Source organism: Theropithecus gelada, chromosome 1 (assembly GCF_003255815.1).
Source record: "Theropithecus gelada isolate Dixy chromosome 1, Tgel_1.0, whole genome shotgun sequence".
Lineage (NCBI taxonomy): Eukaryota > Metazoa > Chordata > Mammalia > Primates > Cercopithecidae > Theropithecus > Theropithecus gelada.
This window is the reverse complement of record NC_037668.1, coordinates 149,477,396-149,490,128: the sequence shown is the minus strand read 5'-3', so window position 1 is coordinate 149,490,128 and position 12,733 is coordinate 149,477,396. Positions and strand designations below refer to the sequence as shown.

The following is a 12,733-nucleotide window of genomic DNA, read 5'->3' as shown; positions in this document are numbered from 1 at the left end:
TCACTTATGTCTTTAACCATAGTTTTAAGAAATTCTGTCCAGCTTCTATCTCTTTTCTCAGCAGGAGGATTTTTTTATATGCCTCATAGCTGAAGACAGAAGTCACTTGTAATTACTTAATTACATGTTTGATGCATGATTTCACTGCAAGACTTTAAGCTCCCTAAGGTTAGGAATCATACTTGTGTTGCTCAACATCCTTTTTACAACAGCAATCATAACATCAGCTAGTGGAGTGAAATAGGGAAAATACTGCATACGAACCAAATGAATGATTAAACTCTTCCATGTAAAGGGGGATGTAGAAAGCAGTATCAAAGCTTGAAACACAGTTTAGGGAAAATAGAAGGAGAAACCTAGTGAGAAATATTTAGTTTCTTCCTATTTTTTAAACGGACAAAATGGCACCAATATTATTTATTGGCACATAGGGTGAGGATTAAGGAAATTTCACTGACTTGAAAACTGTCGATAATCTGGAAGAAAGTATTTCCAATAAAGAAGTGGAAGAAAAGAATCCAAATGACAGTAGATTGAGGAGTGATTCATCCATGAGAAAATGACACATAGTTTCGAGAAGACTGATTGTGGAGATGGGGGAAAAATAGAGTTAGGTTTGTAAGTACACATAACATTTAAAGTTGGCTGTTTAAATAGATGTGGAGAAATGAGATGCAGACCATGTATGCTTCTAGTGGAAGAAGAAAGGTAACAATGACAACAAAAAACAAAGGTCAGAGTTTCACAGAACAAGTAAAATAAAGTGAATGATCAGAGTACCGTGTAGTAGAGAGAGGTCATAAAGAAGTATCATCAAGATTTATGTGGCTTAGGGACATAAAATATATGTATGCAATGGAAAGGCACATGATTGAAGTCCAGAATTACAGAATGCTGGTCATAAATACATACACAATACTAAGATACTGTGAACTAACCCTTTACAGTGATTCCTGCATTGAAACCTTACAACCTGCCATTTAACAGATGAAGAAACTGAGATTCACACTGGTGGAATGACTTGTGCAAAGTTGCCCACCAGCATGTTGGGGAGCCAGATTTGAAACTTGGGGAGTCTGACTCCAGAACCTGCACTATTTACTACAGCCATTGCCACTTTCTGAACTAGATTGCCAACATCAATACCTCCATTGCCCTTGAAATAGAATTCAATCAGTATGATGCTGTTAATCCATCCATAGCATTGATCACTGTTGTTTATAAAGCACTTTCAAGATTAAAAGTGCTTTTTATTGTACTGTATATGTTTATTATGACTGTCATCTTAAACCTATTGCAATAAGCCCTAATGATATGTATAGGTAAAAGTGTCAAAATATTCATTAACCTCAAAATTTAATAAGCCTAAGGAGATCATGTATCTAAGAGATGTGCAACCACCTAGTTTTCAGAAACACAGTGTGGTAGCTATGGTGGGGCAGAAAACAATTTCTGAAAGAACATTCTAGCTCTAACAACTGGTGTACCAGTAACTTTGCCAATAACTGAGGACCATTAACAAGAAATTTCTTTTTGTTTCTGGTACTATACAGTTTAAAATATACTTTCGTATACATCTAAGGCCAATAGAGACTAAATAAATTGAGTTATCACTCTAACCCATCAATACTTTCAAAAATGTAGACTTAAAAATGTGAACTATATTCAAATGCATAATGAATTTCACCATTAAATAATTCTTATAGCTAAGAGATCCATCTTTTGGATTTCCCTCTTTTCTATCACTCATTTAGTTAATAAATATTTATTGAGTATCTGGTAAATGTCTTATGCTGTGCAAGATGCAAATGTTATAAGCATGAAAAAGATAGTCATAATTTCAGTCTACATGAAACATAGATAAGCAAACAACCAGTTGTTTTTATTCAATAGGTTTTTTGGGAACAGGCATTATTTGGTTATATGAATACGTTCTTTAGTGTTGATTTCTGAGATTTTGGTACACCCATCACCTGAGCAGTGTACACTGTACCCAATGGGTAGTTTCTTTATCCCTCACCCCATCCCACACTTTCCCCCATGTCCCCAAAGTCCATTGTATCATCGTTATGCCTTTGTGTCCTCATAGCTTAGCTCCCTGAACAACCAGTTTTAGTAGAGTGTGGTAAGAGCTAAAATAGAGTAATTATTGGTTTCTATAGTAGTACATAAGAGAGGTCCTCAACCCAGATTTGGCATGGGAGGAGGCTGGTGTTGCTGGAAGTTTATTTAGGGGAACAGCTAAGCTAACCCTTTCATGATGAGTAGCAATTAGCCAGGTGAAAGGAAAGCAACGTACTTGCAAATAGATGAGAGCATACCGGGCAAAGGTATCAATATGTTCAAAAAGGTGGGCATCCGAGAGTGTGCTACATTCAAGTACTAGGACTAAAAAATGGTCTAGAGCTGGAGAATAAACCAGTCCATGGCTGGAGAGATGAGGAGGTATATGGGTAGAAAGCAGGTAAGCAGAAAAGAGTTTGTGCAGGGCATCTCTCACTGGGAAACCATTAAAAGGTTTTACACAAGAGAATGTCAATAAAAATCATTAGTTTGAATAACAGCCTGGAGAAGACTGAAACTGTTGGCAGAGAAGCCCACAACCTAGGTCTGGACTAGGCAGTAGCTGTAGGACCAGCAGGTAATTCCAAGAGATGCATCCGAGGAAGAATGGCCAGAGGAGGAATCATTGATAGAATGGGAGGAAGGGAATGAATAGTTCAAGTGTCAATTCAAGGAGAGTTCCAAGGCTTCTGCCTAAGACAATCAGTGATATTCACTGTGGATGGTACACACAGAAGGAAGAACAGGTTTCAGGAGAGGAAAAAAAATGAAGGGAAGAAGCTGAGAAAAATGCATCTACATTGATTTTTAATTATCTGCTGGAGGGATGATCATTCAACCATTCCCACAGGTTTCCCTTAAGTCCTTATTCTTCCTTTATGATATTCCCCAAGGATACCCTTTGCTTGTGAAAATCATACGGCCACCATTGCCAGAGATGATGTTAGATGGCTTGAGGGTTTCTTCCTCTCTCCTTCTTTCTCATGCCTTTCTTTTGAAGTTGCACTAAAGTCGAAGAATTTCCAAATGGAAACGGCTCATCAGTCAAGAGAATGTAAGGAACTGAGCCTCCCTTTTCAAAGCTCCAAACAAATGTCCTATGGCTATGTTTGTGAGCCTCCTTCAATATATAGACCTTAAATGTGGTTTGCGTATTATTACTTAACATTTCCCCCACTTAAATGAAACTATTAGTGTTACACTTGGTAGTTAGACTAAGGGCAGGGCAAGAGAAGCACAACCCCCTCCAACGCCCCACCAGAAATGTCAGGCAACCATCAGGTGATAGTTATTACACTGTCTCTCTAAAACAATAAGAATTTGTCTCAGCCAGTGCCAGGGAAAGGCAGTCTCCCTATAGATAGAAACACCTGAGACTGGTGATCAGCAGCTTCCCAATGAGAGATCAGGAGTTGGGTGAGTGAGCTCAAGCATGCGCACTAAGAGGAAAACGGTGGAGTTTAACCAGTATATGACCTTCTGGGAACACTTAACTGGTAAGGAAACATGCCTCAAGTGAGCATGCCTATAACTTCAGTAAACACACTGCACAATCAACTCCTCCCAATTGCTACTAGGCTACTGCACATGTGGACAGCCCACCCCAAGAGAAGAATCAGGGGAGAAGGGACGCAAGACCCTGGAAGCATGTCAACATATAAAACCCCAAGTCAAAGGTCAAATCATCTCTCAAGTTACCCACTTGGCCCTCTTCCAAGTATACTTTATTTCCTTTCAATCCTGCTCTAAAACTTTTTAATAAACTTTCACTCCTGCTCTAAAATTTGCCTTGGTCTCTTAATCTATGTTCTATCAATCAAATTCTTTCTTCTGAGAAGGCAAAAATTGAGGTGGCTGCAGATCCATATGAATTTGCCGCCAATAACATTAGTGCATAATCTTCTGAAACATTTATTTAGAGCACTAGAACCAAGTTTTGGAAGAGATGGCATTTTGACAATGATGTTCCCAGATTCCTTTCTATCTGCATAGAAAGAAACTTAATCTATATTCTTCAAGAGTGCTGTAACTGGTATAAAATAACTGTAACTACACATTTTTTAATGTTTTAACTATTTTTTTCTAGAAAGCATACAGAAAATAACTCATCTTACTAAATCAAAAACCAATCATCTTCAAAGCTGCTAGTTTCACTACCATTGCTGACCAATTGTGATCCTTTTTCTGCTCAAAGTTCCTTTTCCTGCCCATTTAAGCTGAATGAAAGGGAAATTAAAAGTAATCTGTGTTATATTGATACAAAATGTCAAGCAGCACCATTTTTTTAAGCAATGAAGTATTTGGAAAGATTCCAAAATACCAACATATTGGCAGAAAAGACGCTGGACAATTTGAGCAGGTATTATTTGAGACTATATAGAAATGAAATTGGCTTTGCAAAAGTTATAACTGAGAAAGTTATGACAGTGAAAGAGACCTAGCCTAACTAACTCTATCTTACTTATAACCTCGAATATGTCCTTGCTCATTGCTGGGCAAAGGCTGACCTAACTTTGGGGAAAAATATTAGTTTATAATTCAGTTTTGAAACAAACATGGTAACAGCCTTTTCCCTAAATAGACCCCCTTCTTGCCTGGGGACTTCTCTACCTTCGTATGACTAAAAATTTGCTACAAGATTAGGAATGATGGTTTAGAAGCCATGCAGCCTCCAGCTGCAACATTCTGAAACTCCCCAAATTGCTCCTGGGGATAACATCACTATTGGAAAATTTAAGATCAGTGCTTGAGATATTTTTGCAGACCCTTAACTCCAGGGATCAGCTATCACCACCAGGATTGATAAACTGGCTCATCTGATCTTGTGGTCCACACCCAGGAACTGACTCACCACAAGAGGACAGCTTTGTATTGTTTTTTGTTTTTTGTTTTTTTTTTGAGACGGACTCTCACTCTGTCACCCAGGTTGGAGTGCAGTGGCCGGATCTCAGCTCACTGCAAGCTCCACTTCCCAGGTTTACACCATTCTCCTGCCTCAGCCTCCCGAGTAGCTGGGACTACAGGCGCCCACTACCACGCCCGGCTAGTTTTTTGTATTTTTTGGTAGAGACGAGGTTTCACCGTGTTAGCCAGGATGGTGTCGATCTCCTGACCTCATGATCCGCCCGTCTCGGCCTCCCACAGTGCTGGAATTACAGGCTTGAGCCACCGCGCCCGGCCCGAGGATAGCTTTGACTCCCTAGGATTTCATGTCCGACCCAAACAATCAGCACTCCCACTTCCCTGCCCCCCACCAGCCAAATTACTCTTAAAAACTCTGATTCCCAAACTCTCCAAGAGACTGATTTGACTAATAATAAAACTCAAGTCTCCCGTACAGTACAGCAGGCTCTATGTGAATTAAATTCTTTCTCTATTGCAATTCCCCTGTCTTGATAAATTGGCTCTGTCTAGGCAGCAGGCAAGGAGAACCCATTGAGTGGTTGAGGAAAACCCAGACACCTCATGGAAAACATATGTTCATGCATGTGGCATGAGTATATAGGAATACATGTGTCATTTTTATATCTGGTGACAATGCATTTTGAAAAATTTTAACAGTGATGGACAAAAACAGATGCTTTAAGTTAACTAAAATACTGCTAACAGCTAACAAAAACAGTTTGTTTTCAGTGTTGGCTCAGCTTACCAGCTACCTCATATTAATATTTCAAACAAAGGGAAACTTATAGGAATGTACTTCAAAATAAGTCACTTTTAAAAGGCAGGGGTTAAAACACATGCATCCTTAAATTGGCCTGATGATGAATTTGGTGAATGGGGAAATAATGGTTCTCTCCCATCTGTCAATGCCATCAATGTCATCTGAAGGCATTTCCTAGGAACTTACTTATACCTCTTTACTAAATATAATAAAAAATATAGAGTCTTGATGTTTACTTCTCTATATCTCTAGTTATCATGGATCAGTGTGACTTCTGTTATTCTAAGAAGATATGCATTTTGGTCCTTGTCCTCAGTCCAAACTGATTAACTCAACTAGACATTCTCATCTCTTCTGATTGTTTCATAATCAGAAAACACAGCAGAGTTTTGTCACTGCCTGAGAATTTTCTCCTTTACTTTGCTCCTACATACCATGTTCTTACTCTTTCCTTTACTTTTTTAGTGTAATTACTGCCTGTTCATTAAACTTCTAGGACACATAGTAGATTATTATATTTGTTTTTCAATATTTGTTTTTCAAAACTAACATCAAAGTTAGGTAAAATTTGTGATTTAAATCGGTCTTGAAAAGAACTGGGGCTTTGTTTAGTTGTTTTGTTTTTTCTTTTTTTCAAGAGCTTTCTGGCAAAATACTTGCTCCCACTCCAAGGAAAACAAATACTGGGACACCAAGGGTGTTGAAGGTCAGAATTAATATGCTTTTACTAATTAATCTATCTGAAGAAGTTTGCCCTACTTGCACCTTCACTATAACTGCTTATAATCAGCTTTCTTTTAATGAAGTGCTTAAATGTCCCAATTCACTAAAAATAATAAAAACTAATAACAATAAGGCACAAATATTATAGGGCAAAGGAAATAAAAAATATGCTCTTAAAACATATTGATTTTTTGGTGGCTGCATTTCTTTTTTCATCCCTTGGTAATTAATTGCATTTTGTATTCTAAAGCATTTTAGTTCAGCCATTTTTGGGAAAGTGAATACTATGATACAAAAATGTATGACAATCATTTAGTGTCCTTGAACATCATTATTATGAAGAAACTGTACAGAGTTCTCATCTGCAAGATATTCAACATCAGTAATCACATTTCTCGTGAAGACAAATAAAAGGGAATTATATCCAGGTGCATGTGTGTGCTCATCTCCCCAGTGGTTTGCTACAAAGATCTCCCCAAAGGCAGTTCCTGATTTCTGGGCAGGGTCACCAGTAAAGGCAGTTTAAAAGGCTGGTGTGATTGGCATCTGGATACTACAATAGTCAAACCTTCCCCCAAATGATCATGGACCTGTTTTCACTAATAGGAAAAAATAAGTGACAAGGAGAAAGAGGGTCACCTTTGGAATGCCAATCTGAGCAGTATTTTAGTTGCTGTTTTTACCAGGTTCCATTTGGATTACTAGCATTACAAAGAAAGAACTAAATTCTTTGTGTAAATCAAGTAGATTTACTCTGCACCCCTGAAAAAAAAATGAGCATGATTTTTTCCTCTCCAAAGACACAGTGATATCCCCTTCTAGTTGCATACGCGAGGGGAGACTCTATTTGCTATTCCTGTGTTGGAAGAAGAATGTATTGTTAACCCCATGTAACCAGGTCCCTATTTCACCATGATTGTTTATATCATTGCCCAATTATAAGATCATGAAGCTATTTTAATTTTCTACCTTCTTTATAACATCTGATATGACCCCATAATTGAATATCTATTTTATGTTGAATTCTGCCCATATCACTAAGTTTCTTAAATTAGAGAAAAATAGTAAATTTATATCAATCTTAAATTTTATTAATAAACATAATATTATAGAAAACAATTTATTTTAAACTCTAGGTGCTTTTTAACTCACAGATGCCACAGTTACAGCCTGTATTTTGGATTGCGGTGCCTCCTAAATATTCTATATTCATAGAATTGGAATTTTAGAGGTTAGAAGCATTGATCACCCAACAAAATCCTCAATTTAATAGATTAGCAACATTAAACACTCAGAAAAGTAGTTTGCCCAAGTCCTCACCACTAGGTCAATTAATTTAACTATTTTCAATAGCAAAATTAAGTATCACATTTTAATATGGAATATTGCATATTACTCATGCCCCAGATATAACATTTGAGCAAACATATTTTGCATGTGTAACAGCAAATAAATTAATAGAATGTTGATTTTATAACTGCAGAATACTCTTACTCAGGAAATCTCCTGTCTCATAGTAGGCAATTAATAAATATTTGTTAAATGAATAATAACTAATAGCTAATGTTTAATGAGTACTAAATAATCTTTGTGGTAGACACCGTGCAAGGTTCATTAGGTGGCCTATCTACTTTAAATCCTCACCTACCTGCTAGATACCAATATTGTAAGTAGAATTATTTTAATTTTAAAGAAAAGGAAACAGAAGCACAAAAAAGATTAAATAGGTTGTCTAATTACATTTAGCTAATAAATAATGGGGTCTGGATTTGCAATTAATTTATCAGTTAATCTTCTTCGAAGTCCTCATAATCATATACAGAGAGTTAATTATTTTAAATTTAAACTATGATGTAAATGACTGATAATACATTCTTCCTGGAGATTAGATTTTTAAAAGAATACTTGTATCAGAAAAGAAAAGGAAGCAAAAACAGGTCTCAAAATAGCTTTTGCTGGTTCTTTATTCTGCCCAAAGGTAGAAATTGACAGAGTTTATTTACAGTATTAAGTTTGATAATTTACAATATTAACATTTTAGGGCATATATTCATATGCTTGAATTATTCTCTTTCTATTGTGTAAGATAAAAATATTTAAAGCTAATATGAAAGAGGCCTAAGTTGTATAAGGTATCTCTTTCTTGTACTACAATAATGAGATATTTCTTACTGAGACTTTCAACATAATGCTCATGGCCATGAAATGTGTTATGAATGCATTTATAATTCCTGTCATCGATGGGTACAATCTAACTTATCTTTTCATATATAAAATATGTATAATTATGGACATCAACCTTATATTTGTCTTTGAGTACTAATTGATATTTCTATTCAGAAGTCATTTTAGTTGAAGTTTGAGATTTTGAATTGAATAATTCAAAATAAAGGACATCTTAGTTTATCTTAAAGTTATTAACTTTTAAAAATGTAATTCATCATATTAGAGGGTTCTAGGATTTGCTCATTAAATTTGTCTCAGAATATAAAAACTGCATGAAATATAAAGGAATATAAGTTGAAAGCACTGTTTAATGCATAGCACTTCAGCCCATTTCACATAATGTTATTTATATCTTAAACACCTAGCTCCTAGTAACACTCTGGGTTTAATCGCTATATTAAAAAAAAAAAAATCCTTACATGTCTTTGGGGATACAAATAAATGAATAAATAATGCCAACACTACTTGCTGTTTGGAGGCTGAAACTAACTGAAAGACAAATCCAAAAAGTTTAGCAGTATTAGAGAAGGAATGTTTGGGTGATAATTATTTCACCTCCTATCCCTCTTTCTTACTTTTATATACTTCCTATTCTAACACTTCCAAAGAACAGGCTACAAAAGTTCCTTTCCACCCTGTAGCAGAGACCTTGCCTTTAAATTTGGAAGGCTCCAGGTCACATTTCAACCCTGAAATTCAATAGCTGTGGCACAATGGGCAAGTCACTCACTTGAGCCTCTTTTCCTCCTGCACTACAAGGGTAAAAAGAGCTACTTTATAGGGTTGCAGAGGGATTGGATAGGAGAATTTATCAGTAAGAATAATGTAAGATGCTAATTGTATGCTTACCTCTCTATTTAGGAAAGTGCAAGTTTACAGAAAGTTATTGAGTTGGTTTTGAAAACTTGTCCTAGCTCATTAATTGGGGACATTTAGTTAGGCTTTGGTACAACTCAATACAATTATTCAATCAAACCTGGCAAGTCAGCCAAAGGATCAAACCAATAATTTAGTATATACCTGGTTATATTAAAAGTTAAAGGGAGTCTTAAAAGTAAAGCCAAGCTACCATTAAAAAGGGCATCAGCAATGTCCCAGAATGTGCCTGAACACAGAAGAACTTCTCACTCTCCAGGAATCACCAAAGCTCCAGGGAGCAGTTCAAGCCAAAATTGTGATCTCCCTGCCTTGTCCTTCAAATGATGTGTACTCCAAGCACATTTTCTGTGCAGCTGGAGGCTTTGTTACAGACAGAAGGATCCTGCTTAGTGAGGCCAGTGTTTACAGCCTAACTTTTTTAAAGAGGAATTTGGAAAACTTCCCAGACACTGCATCTGCCCCTAGCCCTTGCACCTCAGAGTATAAGGCCGGCAAGGGAGATAGCGAGGATGACTAAATTTATTAACGGTGGACGGGCCACTCTATCTTTCACTGCAACAACAGTAGGTGATCCCATCAAAAATCTGTCTGCTGGCTAGCCTGCAAATCCAAGCTGACATCCTTGCAGCAGCTATGCCCAGTTGAATGGAAACGGATGCTATTTCTTGGAAGAAACACATCACAAGCCAAATATTGGACCAGGGCAGTAGTTTCTATTTTCATTTGGGAAAAGACTTTTACTATTATTCATGTGTTCCTTTTCCTTAACTATTTTTTCTTTTTTTTTTTCTTGCCATTTTACGAATATAAAGCAGAAGTCAAGCATTTTAGCTCAATGATTCAATTTCTAATACTCTGCGATGATTTTGACGTACTGGGAGAGTAGTTAAGCATGCATTAATCTCAATATATCTCAGCTAGAATATAATCATGATTCATTACAAAGGTGCATCTGCAGCCAGCCTCAACGAAAAGCAAACTATTTACTATTTTAGGTAAAAATAAAACAATATAAATTTTTATAGCTCTAATTCCATTTCATTGTCTTCACATATGCAGTATTTTAAAGACTATTTGCTCCAAAATGACTTTCTCATGGATAATTAAATGAACATCTTTATGAGTTTACAGAATAATATATATCTTATACCTCGTAAATTTTTTTGAAAATTGGATAAGTGAAGTACGTATTATAAATAGTTGAATTTTTTACGGCTATACTGAAATCATGCTATTAGAAGCTGTAATTCACAGAGGTCATGGGACTTCCAAAATATTGTGGTACTAGTAAGGCCACGAGCAGGGTAAGGCCAGTGAGGCAGGATTGTGCCGGTACAGGGTCCAATCTGTCTTTATTTAAGCTTTTGATAATACTTTTGTAGTGTTTTCACATTGATTTTCATTTTTAAAAATATTACATTAAAATATTTACATCAATGCTGAGTTTTCTAGTGCCTTTAAATTTTGTGACTGAGGCAAGAGCCTCACTTGCTTTACCGTAGTCCTGGCCTAGAGGAGTTACGTTTCCTCTGGGATTAGTTTTTCCTACAATGTTCTTCATAGAACATGAGATATTAAGTTGCCACAGTGAAAAAAGGAAGAAAGAAAGAGCGAGAGAAAGAAAAAGAAAATGTTACATCAAATATCTGTTAGGCATGATTAGCTAAGCAAAGTTAAATAGCATTCTTACAATGCTTTTTGGAGTTTTAGTAACCTGGTGCACACTGAGAATCTCCAATAGCATGAAGGCATTTTGCAAACTCATTTGCTCAGAGAACACAGTGAATAATATTTCAAGAAACATATCCTGGCAAATACTTCGCAAAAATACAAATACAAAGCATATACTTTGATCCAATAAGGCTGCTTCTTCACCTGCATCTTTTTTTTTTTCCTTTCCTTCACTTACCTGACTTATTTTTCCCCAGAATTCTGTAAAGATGGACATGCTGACACCATCATGCAAAAGTTATCGAAGGGCTGAATTAGTATTTCTATAAGTATGTATAATAAAAATTCATTGTAAAGGGATATCAAAATAATAGAAAACATTTTGGAGCTTCGTGTCTCCTAAATAAAGCAATGTCAAACACACTTACCAGTAAAGTCTGTATTGACTGGGTGAGTGGAGCTGGGAAATTTACAATACCCATTTCCTGTGAAACGGATTCCTTTCATCATCGTGGTCATCAGAGCTGGTAGAGATGACTCTCTCCTTTCCAGCTGATATATAGGAGAGGGTCCATTCAGTTCTTCAGGTGGAAACCACCTAAGATGGATTGTTGTGCTGTTGATTCCTTTAACTAGAGGAGGCCTCAGTTGTGCTGGTGCTAAATATTAGAAAACAGTTGTTACATTCAAGAATTTGGTTTCTGTCTCTAGACACACACATTCACATATATGCATATATATACTTGTATATATCACACTTAAAATCAAATCAGTTGTGGTTTCAAGTATCTGTATGGTTCTAGGAACTGAAAAGATAGAGTTTATCTTAAAAGCAGTGAAACAAAATTTCAATAGCCAACATACTTCACACAAAACTTTCAAATTAAATTTTTTCTTGAAAATAACTTCTCTATTCTTTTTAGCTAAATAATAGATCTTATATATTATAGTAGCTGCTGTAATCTGGGTGGTGCCCCAACCACAGTCCCTTTACCAAGGAGGTACCCCAATGGCCCAGTTTCTGTGCCTGTTGGTCTCTGATGGCTCACGGCTGCCCGCTTCTGTGTAGAAATTCCCTTGGCTGAGTAAAAGCTGCCTCACCCTGGAGCCAAAGGATCCTGCAGTGAAACCTACAGCCAATGACTAGCACTAAACCTATAGAGCAGAGGCCCTCGCCTTAAAGTGGCTTCAACTCAGTGCTGTAATTTACAGGGGCCAAGTATAATCCGTGCCAACCAATGGGTAATGCAGGAATATTAACACAGGTTTACCAAAACTTTGTGCTTGTGTAAAAATAAGTCAGAAAGTCATTTTTAAAAAGACTTGTATTATTTTTATTTTTGATTGCTCCTGTGGAACATGGCTACACCATAGGCAATGTGCCAGGGGTAACCTTTTTGTTTGTTTGTTTGTTTTAGAGATGGAGTCTCACATTGTTGCCCAGGCTGGAGTGCAGTGGCTATGCACAGGCACAATGATAGCTCACTACAGCCTGAAACTCCTGGG

The 12,733-nt window shown here is 36.6% G+C and overlaps 1 protein-coding gene across 2 annotated transcripts in view; it reads right to left on the bottom strand.

Moving 5' to 3' along the window:
• USH2A (usherin) overlaps positions 1–12,733 on the bottom strand; it is a 795,153-nt gene that overhangs the window by 535,729 nt on the left and 246,691 nt on the right. The window contains exon 20 of one of the 2 annotated variants that reach the window (XM_025367257.1): positions 11,656–11,886. In XM_025367257.1, the coding sequence (XP_025223042.1) occupies positions 11,656–11,886 (231 nt within the window). Of the gene's footprint in view, positions 1–10,346; positions 11,887–12,733 lie in introns of those variants that run through there. The other variant, XM_025367266.1, reaches the window with a different exon arrangement.